The sequence below is a fragment of the Scyliorhinus canicula genome, chromosome 11 (genome assembly GCF_902713615.1).
Source record: "Scyliorhinus canicula chromosome 11, sScyCan1.1, whole genome shotgun sequence".
Taxonomy (NCBI): domain Eukaryota; kingdom Metazoa; phylum Chordata; class Chondrichthyes; order Carcharhiniformes; family Scyliorhinidae; genus Scyliorhinus; species Scyliorhinus canicula.
The window spans coordinates 107,311,143-107,334,726 of record NC_052156.1 but is presented as its reverse complement, the minus strand read 5'-3'; the positions used below and the strand labels follow the sequence as shown (position 1 = coordinate 107,334,726).

The 23,584-nt window shown below is 46.1% G+C and overlaps 1 protein-coding gene across 3 annotated transcripts in view; it reads left to right on the top strand.

Annotated features, from left to right (window-relative positions):
* LOC119973262 (lymphoid-restricted membrane protein) overlaps positions 1-23,584 on the top strand; it is a 227,807-nt gene that overhangs the window by 140,170 nt on the left and 64,053 nt on the right. For all 3 annotated transcript variants that reach the window (XM_038811012.1, XM_038811011.1, XM_038811010.1), the window contains exons 21-27: positions 1,938-2,079; positions 6,668-6,803; positions 10,515-10,593; positions 15,328-15,374; positions 15,469-15,536; positions 15,640-15,771; positions 16,998-17,095. In XM_038811012.1, coding sequence (XP_038666940.1) covers positions 1,938-2,079; positions 6,668-6,803; positions 10,515-10,593; positions 15,328-15,374; positions 15,469-15,536; positions 15,640-15,771; positions 16,998-17,095 — 702 coding nt within the window. The remainder of the gene's footprint in view (positions 1-1,937; positions 2,080-6,667; positions 6,804-10,514; positions 10,594-15,327; positions 15,375-15,468; positions 15,537-15,639; positions 15,772-16,997; positions 17,096-23,584) is intronic.

The following is a 23,584-nucleotide window of genomic DNA, read 5'->3' as shown; positions in this document are numbered from 1 at the left end:
ATGTGCAACCTCCACATGGACAGTGACCTGAGGCCGGGAACGAACTCGGGTCCTCGGCACCATGAGGCAGCAGTGCTAACCCCTGAGCCACCATCCACCCAGCCTTTTAATTTCCAATATGGCTTCCTGATTCCTTCTCCCAAAATGTATCACCTCACAGGTATTGATACTGAATTCACCTGTGACGCACGCTCATTCTGCCAGTTTATTGATGTTTTCGAGAATCATTCCCTCCCTAGATGGTTGACTTTTAAAGAAGCTGCTTTCAGAGTTTGGCTTGGACAGGAACAGCCCTTGGGTCACCTTGGTATTGCATCATAATTACCTTCAATCATTCCCCATATTTAATTTGACAGTGATTCCATTTTAGGTTAAGCCTCCAGCTTTGACAAAGAGTCATGCAATGTTAGCTCCCTTCTCTCTCTGAAGATACTGTCAGACCTGTTGAGATGGACCACTGTTTTGTGCTTCTGCTTCAGATTCCAGCATCTGCTATAATTTGCTATTATCTGCAGGTCTGTAAGTTCGGCAAAGTCCGAAAAACAGGAAGAAATTATTCTTTCATGGGATGTGGGTGTCGCTGGCTAGGCCAGCATTTGTTGCCCACCCTTAACTGCCCTTGAACTTAATATTTCAGAGGATAGTTGAGAATCAACCGCATTGCTGCAGTCTGGGATCATATGTAGGATAGACCGGTAAGGACGGCAGGTTTCCTCCTGGAAAGAAACATTTGTGAACCAGCGGTTCTTTACAACAATCCATGATAGTGGATGATAGTATATTCCAGATTTAATAATTGACTTTTTAAATTCCACCAGGTGCCATGATGGGACTTGAACCCATGTCCGCAAAGCAGTACCCTGAGCCATTAGTTCAGTGATATTACCACTATGCCACTATTTATCCACCACCCTTGGAATGTTGTAACTAGCCCTTGCCTGAACGCAAACTTGTTAGTGGGAGTTTGAAAGAGGGATATGTTTTAGCTTACAATTTAATTTCTCTGTGTTGTTATTATGTTGTAAATCTTAAACAGCTGCAAGATTCTAATGTATGTGTGCAGTAGATGGAGTGCCTGTTTTTGCTTTGTTTTGAATTTCTTAGTTCTGCTTCTTGTCTGTGCTTCTAATTGTCAGCAGAGTCAGTTCCTATTTAGCATGTATGTGGGATGGTGTACTGAAAGAAGATCAGTTCTCCAGATATAATTTATTCCTCCTTCACTCCTTTAAGAACTTGATGGTCCTAATCAACATGAAATTCATTTTATGACCCAGTTCCATCAACAAGCTAATTGATAGTGTTTTGATTTCTGTTGCGATATCTGTTATTTTGATCTAACAACCATTTTAAGTGTCTCCATTAAATATCAATTGCAAAATACAATAACTGAAAATAAAATCTGAGATTTGAGGGTTGTTTTTGCATTCTCTGCATGTTGGCATCTCTGGAAAGGTGCATGATTGTTGCGCAATTGCCCAAGGGGCGATTATATTCCAGAAAGCCCAAAGGTGAAGGATAGAACTGGAGCCAATCTTTATGCATTTCAAGATGCATTTATTTGCAGAATGCATATTGCAAGCATATACCTCTAATCCAAAACCCCAGTTTCAGTTTCTTTCCAATTCATTAGGAGCGCAAGTTATCCCCAGTTAATGTCTAACATCTGCATACAATTGAATCATTAATATACAATTAGCAGACAAGTGGTGATGTTGTTGAGTCTTCTCTTGTGGAGATGGTAGGGAATCCCAATGGTGGCCCAAGTCCAACAATAATTCGGGTGCAATATATGTCTAACTGGGCATTGTGAGGAACCTGGAGGTGGTGGTGTTCGCACAACATTGCTATGATTGTCCTGGATAGTGGTGATCCGAGGGATGCGTATTGCTGGTGGTGTGAGTATTTTGAGTAATGATATGATTCTCACCTTCAAACAGACAAGAGGTTGCTGCAAAGAACTGTGGCCAGAAGTTGTTCAATGTGAAGAACAGAGTCAAGCTCCACAAAATTCACTACCATGTATTCAACAATGGAAGAGCCATAAGTCAATAACCACATACACTTGCACACCATTGCTAGGTAAGCATGGTTAACACCAGAACTTAAACTGTAAATTGTCATCAGTGGAAATTTAAGTATGGATGTACTATTGTTTGAAATTCGACTTGTCCCAAGCATGTTAGTTAGGTTCTTGTCTAATATGACTACAGAATGCAGGGAAACCTATGCAATTTGCAAATTTTTATTTTAAAACAAATCTGCGTTGTGGTTATTGAGGGATTGGTTTTTAGCATTTCGCAATGCAGCATGCCTTCATGAGTGCACTAGAATGTCCATCTTAATTCCGAATCATTGTCATCAGATTTCTGGATGTCTGTAAAGAATTCGCCCTTAAAATGCTGTGGCTGGACATTTGTTACATATGTCAAATCTAGCCTTGAATTGATACGTTAGTTAACAAGTGAAGAAGTCCTATTTCTGTGCCAACGCAGCCTTAGTAGAGTTATGTAACTGAGGCTTTTCCCTGCCTAGTTTGCACTCTAACTGCAAAGCTTGACAAAATAAACCTTTTTAAAAGTTCCCATACAACTTGAGACTTTTGGTCAATCCGCATCCAACAATCTGCTCTCAAAATTCTGCTCACATTTTGACAGCTGTGACCAATTTTGACAAACAGCTGAGGCATATCAACATATGAATTAGGATCAGGAATAGCCACTTGGACCGGTCCGCCATTTAATAAAACCATGGTTGATCTCATTGTAACTGCAACTCGTTTTTTTTTGTTGTTGCAGAGAGCAGTGTCAATCCCTCTGATTCCCCTACTTACCACTACATTGGCTTTTAGCTGCCCCCCTTCTTGAATGGCGTCCGGTAGCAAGGTGCCCACTTAGCTCATCCACCCTTCAGCTCTCACTCCATTCCCAATAATCTGAGAACCTCAAACCTGTTGGACAATTATAAAAGCTGCATTCTTTCTCTCTGGATCTTTTTATCTCCTCCACTTATAGTCATAATTTCCTGTTCCTGATTACTGACCAAACCAGATGATCTTATCCTGGTTTGAAATACAGCTAGGCTTTTTGGAGATGGAAGTGTGACTGCTTCTTGGTACAAAGCATCTGGGTAAGTTTATTCCTCCCTGATAAGTCAGTGTCTGTAGCTCCGCCTTCACAGCTCAATGACTTTGAGCCGAAGATCGTCAAGCAGCAAACATTTAGATACATTCCTTCTGGATCACGTAGGCATCCAGTAGCTCCCACATGCTGCAGCCTTGACACATCACCTGTCCTGCCATCCTTAAAGTGTTTTAATTGACTAAATTATATTATTCCATTAATTATAATTTTAGCATTAACTTACCACTAGTTCCTAAACATTTAGAAATGGAATAGGTCTTAATCACTTACCACATACTCACCAAACTAGCTTCTTTCCCTATAAGAACCAAGTAATAAAATCAAGATGAAGGAAACACATCCTTCCCCTCCTCACCTAACTCCCAAGTATACACTCCGTTCTAAATTTCACCTGTTTTCCACATATTCTAATCCTGGACCAGAACCCTACAGTTGCCCGGGTACTAGACAGAAACCCCAATATTTAATTTAATTTTGTAGGACTGTGAGGAACTTCGCTCCAGAAGTGATTCCAAATAGGGATATGGTATATTAAAGGAAACATTACTAACACAGGAATAAATAAATTTCACGTCACACAAGAAAATGGCTTGCAATTATCCATTAAACAATGTTTAACGATAACTTGAAACACTAACTCTAAACTGCTGTCTTTATCTCCACTCAAACCCATCTCGGGTCACGATCCACTTTTCAGTACGGTGAGCAGACTTGGGAATACTTGCTGTAAACAGATGTCTTGGATAAATCAATTGAGAGAGGGAGATCCTTCAGGAGCCAGCTGCAGATTATTATATGTCTCAATTGCTGTTTAAACTGCCAGCCTTTGAAATTGCTCCCATCCTATTCACAGGCAAATCTTTAACTTATTTCTTGAGATTGGCTGCTTCTGGTATGACCCCAGTCAGATATTTAATTGAACTACTTTGACAGAAACGGCTAACCTCACTGTATTGAGAGCCACTGCCTCTCTGGACCCATCCCAATCTAAAACTAACCTTTTTAAACTGCAGAAACTGCTTCAGCCCCTGGCTCCTCTCATTAACTACATCACCTTGCTAAAACTAAACACAATGGGTGGGATTTTCAGTTAGCCGACACCAAAATCGGGAAAGGCGATTTTGGCGGAGAATCTGTTCTGACGCCGAAATTGCGGCAATTTGATGCCAAATCACAATGCTGCAGCACCTCGGGGTGGGGGGGGGGGGAGCAGTGGGGGGTGGCCAGGAGGTGGGCTGTGGGGTCGGCGTGGATGAGCACTAAACACCATTGCTGCAGTCAGCATGGCAGCCATGCAGCTGCACACATTGCGAGCAGCCCACTTAGAACTTAATGCCACGGGTCATTTGCGGGTGCCCTCTGGCCCCAGCCGATGCATCAACTGTGTGGGCGAACTCCAGCACAACCAGTGCCATCTTGTTGACTGGGATAAGTGTGTGTGGGGAGAGTAATGTGTATGTGCGGCTGCAACTTGTCATCCTCCCGAGAGTCAATTACGGACCCGGTGAATCCCGCACTGTTTTTCATTGGAATCAATTGTGTTCCAGGTGTGGCACCAATTTTTCTGTTGTGAAAGTACACAAATCCTGCATTGGCATCAACACTTAGTCTCAGAAATGGAGAATTCCACCCTTTCACTCTAATTATCTACTACCCAGGGAACCCTTTTTGTATAAACTAAAGTCCATTAACCCAAACCTTTATGATGCTTTAATTGCACATCTATCTCCAAAAGGCCTAATTCTCTCAAACCTTGGATTTCTAAAACCATGTCTGCAGCAGTCACACACACTAAACCAGGCTTTTAACCCTTGCTGCACCAAATACATATAATACAATATGTCTGAAATTCTTACAATCTCACAACGATGCACAACTTTCTAAAACATCAACACTATTCTTAAGAAAAGGTTGGCCCATCCCATCTCTCAATGTTAATGGATCCTTAAGCATAATTCCTGGATCTGGGTCATCACAGAAACTAATCAGTTCTACCTTGGGCCATACCTTATCCTCAAAGGAGAAAGCAGCCTATGGTCATCTGGGACTATGGCAACTTTGCTTACTTATAATCCGTCTGTTTTTGAGATATACTGTTTATAGGCAAACTGACTAACAAATGGGCGAACACAATATCTCTCCTCACTTCAGTGACAATGGTAACATATTCACAACAATGGAAATGCATCATTGTTGACTTAGGCCTGGACAATTAAGATTCCCCTGAATGGAAATTTGTCTTGGATTAGTGTTTCAAAATGGGTTTGCAATTTTGTCGGACTGGGTTGGCCAGGAACGTGCTTGTGTAAGTACGTCATTAGGAAGGGGAGGGAGCCCAAACTGTGTTGGCCTTTCCTGAGAAGCCTGAAGTAGTTGAGTTCCATAATGGAACCGGGCAGAACTGGTATAATTCTGTCCAGTAAATTAGTGCTGGTGTGTATTTCTCTGAGGAGCCAAGTGTAATCTCACTTTTGCATTTTCTCCCAGACTCTTCTATTTCCCTTTGAATTAAGGCAGTTGCTCAAAATGATCTCAAATCTGTTGACTCTGCTTTGCCAATGGGTTTCACCCTCTACATGCAAAAATGATTTTGCAGCCTCCACTTAATTGTGTTTGATTATTAACTCTGCCAGTGGAGGTGGGCTGATGTTGTGTCATCTTCCCTGTTTGTTAGTCCATTTATAAATAATATATCTCAAAATCTAATGTATGGATTTCAACTAAATCTGGTACACCAACATGATGTGGTCCAATGAAGAACTGATTTGTGTTTTGCCAAAGATGGAGTGAATTGACTTTTTAGAATGTTATTGATCGCTTTAGAATCTTGTGCATTGTCTTAGCTGCTGTGGTGATATTTGTCACAGCTGTCAAAGTGTGAGCAGAGTTTTCAGGGCCGATTGTTGGATGTTAACCCTCTCAATGAGATGGAAGCTCTTAATTCTTTAAAAAACTTTTTTTTCAGCATTGTAGTTGTAGGCATCAACCAGACGTTGAATGCCTCAAGGAAGTGCAATTGTGATAGCGTTAAGTTAAAACTGCATGTCGAAGGTATGCCTACTACTGAATGCCCTTTTCATCATACATTTGTGTCCTTTTATTTCCCCATCATCGATTTTAAACTACATTGAAACATTCCAACCGTGGACTAATTGAATGGTGAAATAGCCTATCATTGTTCCTATTTCAGTAGCCAATAGGGTAAAACAAAACTCTTCACCTCACTTCAAACATTTCTTTTTGCTGAACTAGTCTATGCATCCTAATATTAGTTACATATTGTGCTTGGATACTTTTGCCACTGACCTAATAATTTTTAACAAAAACGTAGGCAGAGAGCCAAACAGGGGAGATGTCCTAAAGCGGGAAGGTTAACTTCCGATGACTGAGCTGTGACATCCTACCTTGGAGACCACAATTAGGGGGCGGTGACCCTCCAGTTTGGAAAATGCTGCCTTCTAGGATTATGTGCATAGAGTTTAACGGATTTAAATTGTAACGTTCAGATTGTGTGGTTTTCTTAATAGATGCCTTAATGTTGGAGTGCTTTTATCCAGTCTCGGGCTTCCAGAATTGTTCCGGCTTTTACTCAAACTCCAACACCATAGAGCATCGAAAGCCAATGACTTCAGCAAATGATGAGCTACTTGGCGGCCAGTTTAGGTAACTATCCAATTGCCAACTCTTTTGTCACTTGGGATTAAAATTCTGGTTTAAATCCAAGATCAGACAGTCATTAGATCAATAATTATGGCTTTGTGAGGGGCAGGTCATGCCTCACAAGCCTCATTGAATTCTTTGAGGATGTGACGAGACACATTGATGGAGGTCGGGCTGTGAATGTGGTGTATATGGATTTCAGTAAGGCATTTGATAAGGTTCCCCATGGTAGTCTCATTCAGAAGGTCAGGGGGCATGGGATACAGGGAAATTTGGCTGTCTGGATACAGAATTGGCTGGCCAAAAGAAGACGGTGAGTGGTAGTGGATGGCAAATATTCCGCATGGAGGTCGGTGACCAGTGGTGTCCCGCAGGGATCTGTTCTGGGACCTCTGCTCTTTGTGGTTTTTATAAATGACTTGGATGAGGAAGTGGAAGGGTGGGTTAGTAAGTTTGCCGATAACACGAAGGTTGGTGGAGTTGAAGAGAGTGTCAAGGGGTATTGCAGGTTACAACAGGACATTGACAGAGCTGGGCTGAGAAGTGGTAGATGGAGTTCAACCTTGATAAATGTGAAGTGATTCATTTGGCAAGGTCGAATTTGAATGCTGAATACAGGCAAGATTCTTGGAAGTGTAGAAGAACAGGGGGATCTTGAGGGTCCACGTACATGGATCCCTCAAAGTTACCACCCAGGTTGATAGGGTTGTTAAGAAGGCGCATGTTGTGTTGGCTTTCAGTAACAGGGGGATTGAGTTTAATGCTGCAGCTTTATAAAACCCTGGTTAGACCACACTTGGAATATTGTGTCCAGTTCTGGTCACCTCATTATAGGAAGGATGTGGATGCTTTGGAGAGGGTGCAGAGGAGATTTACTAGGATGCTGCCTGAACTGGAGGGCATGTCTTATGAAGAAAGGTTGAGGGAGGTCGTGCTTTTCTCACTGGAGCGAAGAAGGAAGAGAGGTGACTTGATAGAGGTATACAAGGTGATGAGAGGCATGGCTAGAGTGGATTGACAGAGACTTTTCTCCAGGGCGGAAATGGCTGTCACAAGGGGACATAATTTTAAAGGTAATTGGAGGAAGGTACAGGGGAGATGTCAGAGGTAGGTTCTTTACATAGTGGTGTGTGTGTGGAATGCACTGCCAGCAGAGGTGGTGGAATCAGAGTCATTAGGGACATTTAAGCGACTCTTGGACAGGCACATGGACAGCAATAAATTGAAGGAGTGTAGGTTAAGTTGATCTTGGATTAGGATAAATGGTCGACACATCGTGGGCCGAATGGCCTGTACTGTGCTGTACTGTTCTATGTTCTGAATCACCATCCTGTTTTAGATGCATCTCGGGCATTCCTTCACTTGCTGAGTCAAAATGCTCCTAGAACACACTCCCTAACAGCTCTGTGGGTATACCTACACCAGGGCTGCAGCTGTTCGCGAAGGCAAACCGTCACCACAACCACCACCTGATGGACAGTTGAGAATGGTCATTAAATGTTGGCCTTGTAAGCAATGCCCATGTCCCATGAATGAGTTTTTCTCGTGATTGTGATTCAGGTTGAAAACTGATAATCCAATTAAAATTTGATTTCCCAGGATCAGAATCACAGAATAACACAATGCAGAAGAGGCCTTCGGCCCATTGAGTCTGCACTGACACATGAAAAAAGCACCCGACCTGTCTATTTAATCCCATTTTCCAGCACTTGGCCCATAGCCTTGAATGTTATGGCATGCCAAGTACTTATCCAGGTACTTTTTAAAGGATGTGAGGCAACCTGCCTCTACCACTCTCCCAGGCAGTGCATTCCAGACCATCGCCACCTTGAAATGAAATGAAAATCGCTGATTGTCACAAGTAGGCTTCAAATGAAGTTACTGTGAAAAGCCCCTAGTTGCCACATTCCGACACCTGTTCGGGGAGGCTGGTACTTTTTAACCTTCTGGGTAAAAATGTTTTTCCTCAAATCCACCCCCCCCCCCCCCCCCCCCCGCCAAACCTCCTGCCCCTCACCTTGAACTTGTGTCCCCTCGTAACTGACCCTTCAACTAAGAGACCAGCTTCTCCCTATCCACCCTGTCCACGCTCCTCATAATCTTGTACACCTTGATCAGGTTGCTCCTCCATCTACTCTGCTCCAGCAAAAATAGCACCAGACTATCCTCTCTTCATAACATAAATGTTCCACCCTAGGCAACATCCTAATGAATCGCCTCTGCACCCTCTCCAGTGCAGCCATATCCTTCCTATAATGTGGTGATCAAATTGCACATAGTACTCCAACTGTGGCCTCACCAAAGTTCTATACAACTCCAACATGACCTCCCAACTTTTGTAATCTATTCCTCAATTCAGAAATGCAAGTGTCCCATATGCCTTTTTCACCACCCTATTAACCCGCCCTTCTGCCTTCAGAGATCTATGATCAAACATGCCAATGTCCATTTGTTCTATGGACCTTCCCAGTGTCATGCCTTTCATTGACTACGTCCTTGTCACATTACTCCTTCCAATATGTATCACCTCACACTTTTCAGGATTAAATTCCATCTGCCACTCTTCTACCCATTTGACCATCCCATCTATATCTTCCTGTAACCCAAGACACTCAACTTCACTGTTAACCCCTCAGCCAATCTATGTGTCATCCGCAAACTTACTGATCCTACCCCCCACATAGTCATTTATATTGTTTATCTAAATGATGATTAATAGGGGAGCCAGCACATGTCCCTATGGTATGTCACTGGACACTGTCTTCCAGTCACTAAAGCAGCTGTCTGTCTCCTACAACTGAGCCAATTTTGAATCCACCTTAAGTTGCCCTGTATCCCATGTGCATTTGCTTTTAGAAGTCTCCCATGTGGGACCTTGTCAAAGGCTTTGGTGAAATCCATTTGAATATTGGAGGCGTTTATAGCAGTAATTCCTTGTCGAGCATTAAAATAAAGGCTTACCACTGGTAAATATTGTTGAAGTTCACACTGTCAGTGGAAGTGGCGAACAAAGTCCAATCTGGCAGCCCAATAAAGCTGCAGAGAATGAACCTTTCCGACTAAAAATTAGCCTGTGCACATTTTCGACCCAGGTATGCACCCAAACCGAGAACTCCAAGGTTCAATGGAACTCGGTACTTGTTGCCTCCTCAGCACAGTCTTAATGTACTCCTTTAATGTGGGAAAAGCGGATCCAGCCGGCCCACTGGCCACAGCACCCGCCATCACCAAATGCTTGGCTTAGAAAAATGGAATCCATGATTGACCTTTTGACCTCTGCCAGTGCTATCTTTGGCGCTATCCACTCGGACCCTGCCAATGGTCTAGGGCAACAATAAAGTGGAAGTTGTATTGTGAATCATAAGCTGTAGCCTCCTACATGTTGCTAAATATTACTCCCCAGGAGCAAGCTGCACCAACGAAACTGGAAGTGTTTTTGACGCCCTGTTTCAGATCTCGCACATTGCTTATCGAGCAGCAAATTTGCAATGCAAAATCGAAAGGAGCACAAGTGAATAATTACTTTTTTTGTGCTTTCCGTGGTTGTGCTAATTTCCATTCCAATTTGTTCATCTGCTTTGTATTGTACAATGACACCTCTTTGAGTTCATGTCACAATTCAATGCACTAACAGTATTGATGGTCATCTGCAGTAATACCAGGCGCACTATTTGTTAAGAGATGCAAATGATTGGCAATTTAATCTGCTGGCAGGTGCGAGTTACATACAGTTGACATCCAGGCCGAAGAAGCGTTTTCTGTTCCTGGTATGAGTGGAGAACGTCTGGATAAGGTTAGTGTGTCTTCTCTCTTCACGTTCCTTCTTGAAGTGGCATCAATTTTACTGGAGATTTCAACTGCAGACTCTGTTCTAACTCTGTCAGAGGTCTGGGTGGTTCACATGACATTAGTATCGAACGGTAGCGTAGCAGGAAACACAGCTGAAAGTTGTCACTCAAAGACACTCAAAATAATTCATGTAGCGACCCATCGGTAAGGACAATGGGAATGGATTGAGTCAGGGCCAAACTGGAGAACAAGACAGAGAGAACAGAATCCACTCTGGAGATGGAAATCTGCAGCTTTGTTTCAACAAGGCAGAAGTAAACTAGTTTGGAAATGTCTCATGGGTTTTTAAGTAAGGCAGGATTTGTCTCTCTTCTCTTCTCTTCCCCCCCCCCCCCCCCCCCTCCCTCCACAAACCAACCATATGTGAGCACATTCAGTAACCCAGAGACATGTGAAAATGTGTTGGGACAATTTTACTTTTGCAAAAACATTCACAAAACCTGTGTTTTCTTGCCACAAGGCTCCACTCCGAGTCTGTGTCTGAGACGAAGGTGTACCCAGTTGGTCTCTGGGTTGAGGGGGTTGTCCGATAACGAGCAGCTGAGTAAATTGTATTCTCTGAAGTTTAGGAGGATGAGAGGCGACCTCATTGACTGCAGAATTTTGTGGGAGGTTGGGCAGCTCGGTGGTGCAGTGGTTAGCACTGCTGCCTCACGGCGCCGAGGAGCCGGGTTTGATCCCGGCCCCTGGTCACTGTCCGTGTGGAGTTTGCATATTCTCTCTGTGTCTGCGTGAGTCTCACCCCACAATCCAAAGAGGTACAGGGTAGGTGAATTGGCCATGCTAAATTGTCCGTTAATTGGAAAAAGCCTTTCTTTAAAAATAAAAAAATAAAAAAATTCTGGGGTGGTAGGGCTTGATAGGGTGGACGCTGGGTGATTATTTCTGTTGATCACGGTGGCTGTGGTTAGCACTAATGCCTTACAGCTCCAGGAACCAGGGTTTAATTCCAACCTCGGGCGACTGTGTGGAGTTTGTACGTTCTCCCCATGTCTGCGTGGGTTTCCTCCATGTCCTCTGGTTTCCTCCCACAGTCCAATGATGTGCAGGTTACGTGGATTGGCCGTGCTAAATTGCCCCTTAGTGTCCAAAAGGTTAGGTCAGATTACTGGGTTACGGAGATAGGGTGGAGGTGTGGGCTTAAGTATGGTGCTCTTTCCAAGCGCCGGTGCGGACTTGATGAGCCAAATGTCCTCATTCTGTACTATAGGGATTCTATGAACGGGGAATCTAAGACACAGGAGCCACGGTGTCAGGATAAGGGGCCTGATCATTTGGGACTGAGATGAGAAGAAATTACTCAACGGGTTGTCAAACGCAAGACTGATGTTTGGAATCTCGGAACTAAGGGGTATGGGTGAACCATGAAGCAGTCCTTAAGGAAGGCCCCTTGACTGGGGCCCATCCCAACACCAGTAAAATGGCCGTAGGGGGCAAGAAGTGGTGGCAAATGGTTGATTAATTGTGCCGCTGCTCTTCCTGGTGTTGACAATACCCGGTGGTGGCAGCAAGGCCTCAAACTCTCTCGCGATGCCTTTTGCTGCCATTTTGTTACTAGCCCTTCTGCCTCCCAGGCCATTTCTCGAGGACTGGTTAAAGTACAGCCTGATATCTTCAATAATGCAGTGCAGCACTGTCTTGGATTATGAACTTGAGTGTCTGGTTGTGAACCTGCACCCTCCTGGTCCCGAGGTGAAAGTGCTGCCCACACTGATGCACAGCTGCCTGAAAGAGGAAGAGAGAAAAAACCTGCCAGTTACTTATTGAACCATGTTGAAAAATGTGGGTTTTGGAAACTGGCCAAAGCAAAGCTTGGGCATGTCGTGGCAAAGTTGCTTAATTTATTAAATGTAATACTGTAACCCAGCTCACAAATGACGAATGGATCTGTGAGGCACCGTGACAGAGAACCAGTACCTCTGGGTCGCAGTAATAGTTTGATTCTTCAGGAGCATTGAAGAAATAAATCCAAGGGTATGACATTTGGGAAAGGAATGGAGAGAACTGGACGGCATTGTGCCTGAATTAAGAATTCAGTTGCACGGAGAGTGGGGAAATAACCATATGGAATGAGGTTTTTTTTTTCAAAATAAGGGTTTGATCCAAGATGACACCATCTGGGCTCGTTAACACTTGGGGTAAAATTCTATAGGGAAGGTCCCACTTGGTGTCACATTTAAACTTGAGGTGAGCCTCCAACATAATTCACACCATCACTAAGGCTGTCTATTCCCACCTCCAAATTATGTTCCTGTCTCTGCTCAGCTGAAATTCTCATCCATTCCTTCATTACCTGTAGATTTGACTCTTCCAACACTCCCCTGGCTGGTCTCAAATTACACCATCCATAAATTCTGAGATCATCCAAAGCCCTTCTGCCTGTACGGTGACATGTAACAATAGCCATGCCATTCCCCTTTCACCCTTGGTGCTCGCTAACCTACAGTAGCTCCCGGATCATTTCCATCCTTGTTTTCAAAACTCACAAAAGGCTCACCCCTCACTACCTCTGTAACCTCCTCCAACCTAACAAAATAGTTGCCTTTTGAACATCCCTAATTTTAATTATTCCCACATGTATTCTCTCTTTTTTTTTTTTCTTTTGCCTCTTCTGGTTGCAGGCTCCTGCTGAGCTTGGACATGGGCTAGCGAGAGTCAATGCTTGTGTTCCCTAAAAGTTAATGCGGAGATTTTAGTGAATTAAGACGGAACGATTCAACAGCATGGAGATGGTGGCAAATGGAGAATAATGTGGGCAAGTATGAGGTGATTCTCTTTGATAGTGTGAATAGGGAAGCAGAATAATCCCTGAGCCTCAACATCTACAAGCTTTGACAGAGTGACTTGGGTTTACTTGTACAAAGAGCACCGAGTTGGCACACAGGCACAGCAAGAAATGAAGATGGAAAATAGCATGTGGGGCTGTCATACAAAAGAATTGGAGTGCAATCATCGGAAATCTTGCTGTAATTATATCGGGCTTTGTTGAGACCACACCTGCAGTACTGTATGCCGTTTTGGTTTCTATATCAAAGGAAGTATATACTTGCCCAGGAAGCAGGATAGTGAATTCACCATATTGGTTCCTGGTTTGAGAGAGTTGTCTTCCGATGAGACCTGGGCAAAATTGGATCTATGCTCTCTGGAGCTTAGAATGTGAGGCGATCTCATTGAAACATACAAGATTGGTGGACCGAGAGGTCCCCTCTGCTTGGGGAATGTAGAACACACAGGGTAAGTATTCGTCGATTTAAGACTGGAGGTGAAGAGAGATTTTGTCACTCCAGCAGCTGTGAATATTTGGAATTCACTACCCTCGAGGCTATGGATATTCCAGCGTTGAAGGCAAGTACTGGACTCCATATCCAGGAAGCTCGGGGACTGGGTCTGTGCCGGATACGGGAATTTTCCAGATTTTGTGTCCTGGGATGAGCAGATTTTTGACCTCGGTGAGTGAGAAGGTTGAGTTGAGGCAGAAGATCAGCCATGATTCAGCACAATTTGCCTCAGCCTTTAAATATGCAAGTCGCGGGGCCCTTTTTTGACATCCGAGATCCAGAAGGATCTGAAAACAAGTTATCGAAATGGAAAGCAGATTCAAAATGCATCTGGGCAGAGGGGGATCTGGGTGTCTTTGTTCATGAATGGCAGAAAGACTGCATGTAGGTACAGCATGTAATAAAAAATAAAAATGGAATTTTAGCATTTATTGCAAAAGGACTGGAGTATAAAATTAGAGAAATGTTGTTGCAATTGTATAGGGTTTTGGTGAGACCACACCTGGAGTTTTGTGTCCAATTTTCACCTCCTTTATTTGAGAAAGGATGTAGTGGCATTGGAGGCAGTTCAGAGGAGGTTCACCAGATTGATTCCGGGGATTAAATGATTGACATATGAGGAGAGATTAAATAGTTTGGGCATATGCTACCTGGAGTTTAGAAAGATGAGAGGGGATCTGATCGAGGTATATAAAATACTAAAGGGGATTGATAGACTAAATGTTCCTCCTTGTGGGGCAATCTAGAAAGGTCACAGATAGAGTAAGAGGCCGTAGATTTGGAACCAGGATGAGGATGAATTACTTCTTACAGAGGATGGTGAATTTGTGGAACTCACTGTCCCAATCGGAGTCATTAAATGGTTTCAAGAAGGAGATGGATATATTTCTGATTTTTAAGAATGGGTTAAAGAGAAACCGGGAACAGTAATGTGGTGGATTTGAGACCCGGAAGAGATCAGCTATGATCTGATTGAATGGCGGAACAGGCGCAAAGATCTGAATTGCCTATTTCTGCTCCTAATTCCTGTGTTCCTATTCCACGTTGCCCTTGAGAAGGTGGTGGTGAGCTGCCTCCTTGAACCACTGCAGTCCCTGAGGTGCAGGTACATCCACAGTGCTGTTAGTGAGGGGTTTCCAGGATTTTGACGCAACAACAGTTAAGGAATAGCGATCCTTTTCCAAGTCGGGCTGTGAGTGGCTTTGAGGGGAACCTCCAGGTGGTGGTGTTCTTGGGTATCTGTTGCTCTTGTCCTTCTAGATGGTAGTAGTTGTGGATTTGGATGGTGCTGCCTAAGAAACCTTGGTGAGTTCCTGTACTGCATCCTGTAGATGCTACACGCGGCTGTTGATATTAAAACTTTGATTATTGAAATTTTATACAAACACTTTCTTTTATAGGCAGCAGCTGGTAAGGAAGTGGACAGTCATGATCTGCTTCAACCCAGGTAAGACCTGGTCGTCTACTAATGGTGTTTTAGTTTGAAATGCTATATTTCTGCATTGCTTTGGCACTAATCTTGTACCTGGACCATTTTCCAGTGAAACCCTTGAACACAGCCAGCTGAACATACCTTGTATTATCACGACAGAAAGCTCTGACATGTCTGGTAAACAACTCCCAAGCATCTTTTATTGTGAAGGATATTTTTAAAAAGATGTGGTTAGCCTTTATCTTTGACACAAGTTTTATTTCTTCTATGCTTGGAGCAGGGTCCGGTGCGCCTCATACTTCCACAAAGCAACCTGATAATGGCTTGCAGCTACAGGAAAGGATAAAAACACTTGATGGAGATGGTGAAAAAAATGCTAATGTGTGTGGCATTATTGAAGATGGTACTTCAGGTAATTTCTCGATCAGTTTGTATAATAATTTGTCTAAGTACTGTTAATATCATTTGTTTGTTAGCTTTTTTTTGTGTGTGTTTTGAATATACAGACATCCAGCCATTATTCCAGAAAATTGTTTTCTACCATTGAGGTAACTTGAGTAGGATTTTGTTTGTTGGGAAGGGAATCTTTAGTGGTCTGCTGGCAATGGGCGGAATTCCCCACCAACCGCCCGCAGTGTGTGTTGCGGTATAGGAAGGCAGCCCACCATTGGCCAGCGCAGGATCTTCTGATCCCCCTGCTGTCGATGGCATTTCCCATTTTATGCCCACACAACCACCCACCCTCTGGGGGTGGGTTTCACAGCCAGGGGGACTGGAAGATCCCATCGGTGAGGGCTGCTGGAAAATTCCAGCCAATGGAGTACTAGCCTGCTTAATTGTTAACATGACGATGGTTATATGTGAAGTGGGTAAGGGGAGGAGGCTTTTGTTGTTCACCATTGCCAACATCTGACTGAATGGCCAAGAACTTCCATGTACCTTAGTTCAGTTGAACAGAGAGTCACAGTTAAAAGCCCCCCCCCCCCCCCCCCCCCCCACACACACACACACACACAGACACAAGTTCTGCTATTGATGTGCTGAATTGGATCAACTCAAAACATTTTTTTTTTAAATTTAGAGTACCCAATTCATTTTTTCCAATTAAGGGGCAATTTGAAAATGAAATGAAAATGAAAATCACTTATCACGAGTCGGCTTCAATGAAGTTACTGTGAAAAGCCCCTCGTCGCCATATTCCAGCGCCTGTCCGGGGAGGCTGGTACGGGAATTGAACCGTGCTGCTGGCCTGCTTGGTCTGCTTTAAAAGCCAGCAATTTAGCCAAGTGAGCTAAACCAGCCCCTTTTAGCGCGGCCAATTCACCCAGCTTGCACATCTTTGGGTTGTGGGGGCGAAACCCACGCAGACACAGGGAGAATGTGCAAACTCCACGTGACCCAGAGCTGGGATTGAACCTGGGACCTCAGCGCCGTGAGGCCACAGTGCTAACCCACTGCGCCACCGTGCTGCCTGGACCAACGTAAACATGAATCACCCAAAAGATTTGAGTTTGTGTGAAACTTGACGTGCAAGATTTTTTCAGGGTTTTTTCTGCAATAAGAAAAACAAATTGAAATGTTCACTTTGTGTTCAAGGCAGATGTTTGTGAAGGATTAACTAAAATTTCATTTCCAAAGGTGGCCCAGCTCCAATGGATGCCAGTCAGCTCATCTCCAAGCTTTGTAACGCCAAAGAGGATCAGCCGGGGTCCAGAACTAAAGTAAAAATAAACTTGGTATGAAAATATGCTTCTAATAACGATGGCTTTATTACTCCTACTTTCTAAATATGTGGATGCCTTGGAAACCCAATGTATTAAAATGATCCCAACTGAATACTGCATGAAATGTTACTCCTGTGGTAAATCCATCGATTTGAGCTTGTGTAACATCACAAGCGACCCCCCTCCCTCAGATACCGTCTCATTCCCTTTTTTAAGCTGTTGTTATCATACTCCTCCTTAAAAGTCCACTCTTCATCCATCTCCCCCTAACTCCCTTTCCTCTCCAAATTCCTTGAGCATCCAAATCCATGTCCAACGTTCCTTCTCTTTGAATATTTACCATCGTCTGCTGCCCAACTGCAGCACGGAAACCAACCTAATCAAAGATGCCAGTGACTGTGACCATAGAACATTATCCCTCCTCGTCCTTCTCAGCCTGCCTGCAATCTTTGACACAGTTGACATTATCATCCTCTTCCAACTACTTTCCTCTCGGCTCTGGGATTTCCCTGCCTTCTCCTCTCCTCCACCACCTCACTATCTCTGGCATCACCCAAAGATCTATTCTTGGCTTGTTCCTTCTCATTTTGAGGCCCTAAGCTGTATCACAATAAACTCGAGCCTAAATCTGACACTGCTGCCCCCTCCCTCTCCCCTTCATTGGACCATGCTGCACAGAAGGCAGCTGGTTGGCCCACTTTTGCCGGTCCTAGCTCTGAAGGAACTAGTCACTTGCTGAAGCTTTTCATCTTGGGGCAAATGCAAGAACGCCAAATTTCAAGCGATCACGACAGTTCACACGACAGGAGAAAATGGATCCTAATTAGTTGGCAAGTCAACTCTGTCCAACGTGTTGCCAAAGAAAAAACAGCTGGAAAGTACATGCTCCCTAAGCCTTTGGATAATTCAAAAAAAGCAGCTCCCGACTTGAACATAGTTTGGGGAATGGATCCCTGCATATGAATGTGTCACTGAAGCCAAGTATAAATGAGCCATGTTACGAGTTCAACTGATTACCTTCAGTTGGTTGTTAGTGTAGCTGTTATGCACTCCGGATTGTTCAACAAGTACTGCCCAGTTGTAGAATCCTATTCAATTAGCCTGACATCCCTGCTGTTTCCCGATAACCCTGCATGCCTCTCCTTTTCAAATATTTATCCAATTCCTTCTTGAAAGTTATACCTGAATGTGCTTCTGCCATCCTTTTCAGGCTGTGCAGTCCAGATGTACCTTAAGTCTGTGTACTCTAATTTTTTTTTTAAAACACATTTTATTCAAACTTGTATCAAAATAGGTTATAAATAAACACCCCAGGAAACATTCTTCCCAACAATCGACGATACAGTTTGTACAGATTTTCCTCCTTTTTCAACCCCTCACCCCTCCCCCCTCCACGATGAACAGCTCCTCAAACACGGTCACAAAACATCCCCCACCTTTTCTCGAACTCCCCTGCTGAGCCCCTTAACTCATACTTTATCTTCTCTGACCGCAGGAAGTCGTACAGGTCACCCAACCATGCTGCTACCCCCGGTGGCGATGCCGACCACCACTCCAAAATGAATCGCCGTGCAATCGGAGAGGAGAAGGCCAAGACATCGTCCTTCCTCCTCTCCATGAGCACCGGCTTCTCTGAAACCCAAAATATCGCCACCAAAGGGTCCAAGTCCACTCCCTCCTCCACTATCCTGGCTAAGATCGCGAACACTCCCGCCCAGAATCTTTCCAATTTTTCACAACCCCAAAACATGTGCGCATGATTCGCTGGCCCCTGTCCACACCTCTCACACTCATCTGCTACCCCCTGAAAGAACCTACTCATTCTCGCCCGAGTCACATGCACCCTGCGCACCACCTTGAACTGTATTAGGCTCATCCTTGTACAAGAGGAGGTCTTGTACAAGAGAAGTTTACCCTTCACAGTGCCTCACTCCATATTCCCCAATTGATCTCCATTCCAACTCCGCTACCCAATTCTCCTTGATCTTCACCACCCACTCGCCTCCCTGCTCCTCCAGCCACTTATATATATCCCCAATTCTTTCCTCCCCTTCCACATCTGGAAGCAGCAGTCGCTCCAGCAGGGTGTATCCTGGCAATCTAGGGAACCCCCTCCAGACCTTTCGTGCAAAGTCCCTAACCTGTAGATACCTGAACTCGCTACCCCTTGGCAGCTCTACCCTCTCCCTTAGCTTCTCCAGACTGGTGAGCCCTTCCTCTAAATACAAATCCCTCCCCTTGGCCAGCCCCACTTCCCTCCACCTCCTGTATACACTATCCATCCCCCACCGGCTCAAACCCATGATTCTCTCACAGCGGCGTTGGCACCGACATCCCTTCCGCCCTAAAATGCCTCACCAGCTGATTCCATATCTTCACTGTGGACTGAACCACTGGGCTCCCTGAATACCTACTTGGAGCCATTGGCAATGCTGCCATCACCATAGCCCTCAAACTAGACCCCTTACAAGATTCCTCCTCCATCCAAACCCACTCTACCCACTCAACCTTCTCCTTCCCACCACCGCCGCACCTTGTCCACATTCGCCGCCCAATAATAATGAAGCAAGTTTGGCAACGCCAACCCCCCTCCCCCTGCTGCTCTGTAGCAGGGTCCTCCCCACCCTTGGCACCTTCCCCGCCCATTCAAAGTCAGAGATGATTGTGTCCACTCTCCGAAAAAAGGCCTTTGGTATAAAGATTGGGAGAGCTTGAAAGATAAACAAGTATCGCGGCAGGATACTCATTTTCACCACTTGGATCCTCCCCGCCAACGATAAGTTCCGTGTATCCCACCTCTTAAGATCCTCCCTGGACTCCTCCACCAGCTTCGTTAAGTTCCACTTATGGAGCCCTGTCCATTCTCTCTCTACCTGAATCCCCAAATACCTAAACCTATCCCTCGCTACCGTAAATGGCATCCCCCCCTAAATTAGCCCGCTGTGCCAGCTCATTCACCGGGAATACCTCATTTTTCCCTACATTCAGCTTGTATCCCGAGAACCCTGCAAACCTCCCCAACAGGCCCATAATCCTTCCCATACTCTCCAACGGATCTGAAACATACAGCAAGAGGTCATCGGCATAGAGCGACACCCGATGTTCCCTCTGTCCCCTCATTATCCCCTGCCACTCTGCCGTCCCCTGAGAGCCATCGCCAATGGCTCTATGGCCAGCGCTAACTGCAGCGGCGACAGCAGGCACCCCTGCCTCGTACCCCTGTGTAAGTCAGTGCTTCGTGAGCTCATATCATTTGTCCTCATCCTCGCTCTTGGCGCCACATACAGCCACCACACCCATGCCACAAATCTCGGCCCAAACCCAAACCTTCCCAAAACTTCAAACAAGTACCGCCACTCCACCCGATCAAATGCTTTCTTCACTTCCATGGACACCTCCACCTCCAGAGCTCTCGATGGATTCATCACCATATTCAACAGCCGTCTTATGTCTATACGACCCACTTTCCACCGGATCCTTCCCTTTTTTTGGGATTAGTGTGATTACTGCCTGCTTCATCGTCTCCGGCCACTCCCCCTTCTCTAGTGCTTCATTTTTTTTTAATAAATAATTTTTATTGAAGTTTTTACAAAATACAATATATAAACATCATAACTTCATTAACGTACACCCGCGGTAACACCCCGTAAACAGTGCCCCCCAGCTGCAAGAGCAACTTCAAACAAAAGGAAAAAACAACAAAAACAAAACAGAAACCAAAAGACAGAGACAAGAGAAAAAGAAAACAAGGGAGAGAGATAGCACCCTCCACAAACCCATGTGTACAGTTCTCCCCCCCCCCCCCCCCCCCCGGGTTGCTGCTGCTGTCGGCCTATTTCCCTACCGTTCCGCCAGGAAGTCCAGAAAGGGCTGCCACCGCCTGAAAAACCCTTGTATTGATCCCCTCAGGGCAAATTTCACCCTCTCCAATTTAATGAACCCTGCCATATCCGAGATCCAGGCCTCCATGCTTGGGAGCCTCGCATCCTTCCATTGGAGCAAGATCCTCCGCCGGGCTACTAGGGACGCAAAGGCCAGGACCCCGGCCTCTATCACCTCCTGCACTCCCGGCTCCACTGCCACCCCAAAAATTGCGAGTCCCCAGCCTGGTTCTAGTGCTTCATTAAACACCCCCAACAGATGTGGTGCCAGGTCTGCCGCAAATTCCACCATACCCATCTTCTCCATAAACCCCCCCTCAGCTCCTTTGCCATTCCTACCCTACCTATCAACCTGGGGCTCGATCTATCCACCATCGGCTCCAGGACACAGTTAAAATCTCCTCCCATGATCAACTGGTACGTGGTCAAATCTGGGATTGCTGCCAGCAAACACCCTCCTAAAACCCACATCATCCCAATTTGGGGCATACACATTTACTAACACTACCGATGCCCCTTCCAATACCCCACTCACAATCACATATCTCCCACCTGGATCCCTCACCTCCTTCGCACTCACAAATCTCATTTTTTTGCTCATTAAAATCGCCACACCCCTCGATTTCAAATCAAACCCCGAGTGAAAAATCTGCCCGACACACCCCTTCCTTAACCAAACCTGGTCCTTCACACGGAGATGTGTCTCCTGTGAAAAGACCACGCCTGCTTTCAAGCTCCTGAGGTGCGCGAACACCCACAACCTTTTAAACCGGCGCATTCAGTCCCCGGACGTTCCACGTTACCACCTTTACCGAAGACTTGCGCCTCCAATCCCCTCTACCGTCCATCATCTTTCCCACTTAACTCCTGCCCCTTTAATTCCACTCTGTACCTAGCCCATCCCAGATGGCCCCTTTCTTCACCCTTGACCATGTCATCTCTCACCCCCTGCCGGGTCGCAAAAACAACCCCCCCCACCCGCTTTTCCCCTTCCCCTTCTTCCCCACCCCCCCAACTTCCCCTTTTTCCTCCCCTCCCACCGGCCACCCCTCGTGGCCTTCTCCCCCATCATCTCCCTTCCGTTCACCAGCATAACCTGCCAGCACCGCTGCCCCTGCCCAAAGGCACATCCTAATGCCCCCCCCCCCCCCCCCCCCCCCCCCCACGACTCAGCTCAAAGAAGAAGGCTCCCTGCTGACCTTAACTCCCACCCAAACCAGGACTTCTCCTGAACTCCAGGTAGCCTTCTCCAAAATCCAACAAACCAATGTTTTAAACACAGTCCCACAAAACAGGAGGGGGATGGGAACATCCATCCACACAAACTTTTCACCCCTACAACTCCTTACAATCTCAATATTGTACAGAAACTCCCACCCCAAAAAGGCGAAAATCCCCCAATCTCTACACCCACTTCAAACATGCTCCCAACCATTACATAGCGGCAGCACCCCGGTTCCCAAGCATTGTCCACTCAGTTCTCCCCCAGTTTATGCTTGGGCAGCACGGTAGCATGGTGGTTAGCATAAATGCTTCACAGCTCCAGGGTCCCAGGTTCGATTCCCGGCTGGGTCGCTGTCTGTGCGGAGTCTGCACGTCCTCCCCGTGTGTGCGTGGGTTTCCTCCGGGTGCTCTGGTTTCCTCCCACAGTCCAAAGATGTGCGGGTTAGGTGGATTGGCCATGCTAAATTGCCCGTAGTGTCCTAAAAAGTAAGGTTAAGGGGGGGGGGGGGGTGTTGTTGGGGGTATAGGGTGGATACGTGGGTTTGAGTAGGGTGATCATGGCTTGGCACAACATTGAGGGCCGAAGGGCCTGTTCTGTGCTGTACTGTTCTATGTTCTATGTTAATGAAGTCTTTGAAGTAATACTCCCGGCCTCCGAACATTACCCATAATTTCACCGGATAGAGCACCCCAAACCTGGGGCGGGATTCTCCAACCCCCCCGCAATGGGCCGAAGTCCCGCCGCTGTCAAGCCTCTCCCACCAGCGGAATACAAAACGCCTACCTGACCAGCGGGACTGGCGGCGCGGGCGGCCTCCGGGGTCCTGGGGGGATGGACGCGGGGCGATCTGGCCCCGGGGGTTGCCCCCACGGTGACCTGGCCCGCGTTCAGGGCCTGGCCTGTGCCATGGGGGCACTCTTTTCCTTCCACCGTCGCCATGGTCTTCACCATGGCGGAGGCGGAAGTGACCCCCTCCCCTACGCATGTGCGGGATGACGTCAGCTGCTGATGCTCCGGCACATGCGTGGACTTATGCCAGCTGGCAAAATCCTTTCGGCCCCAGCTGGCGTGGTGCCAAAGGACGTCCACGCCAGCCGGCGGAGCGCCAACCACTCCGGCGGGGGCCTAGCCCCTCAATGTGAGGGCTTGGCCCCTAAACCGCACCTTTGCGGCGGCCCGATGCCGGAGTAGTTCACGCCGGGACCCCCCGCCCCGCCGGGTAGGGGAGAATCCCGGCCCTGATCTGGCGCTGGTACAGCACCATCTTGGCCTTGTTGAAGCCTGCCCGCCGTTTTGCCAACTCTGCTCCGATGTCCTGATAAATCCGAACGTTATTGCCCTCCCAGTCGCGGCTACGCTTCTCCCTGGCCCACCATAGAATTGTCTCTTTCTCCA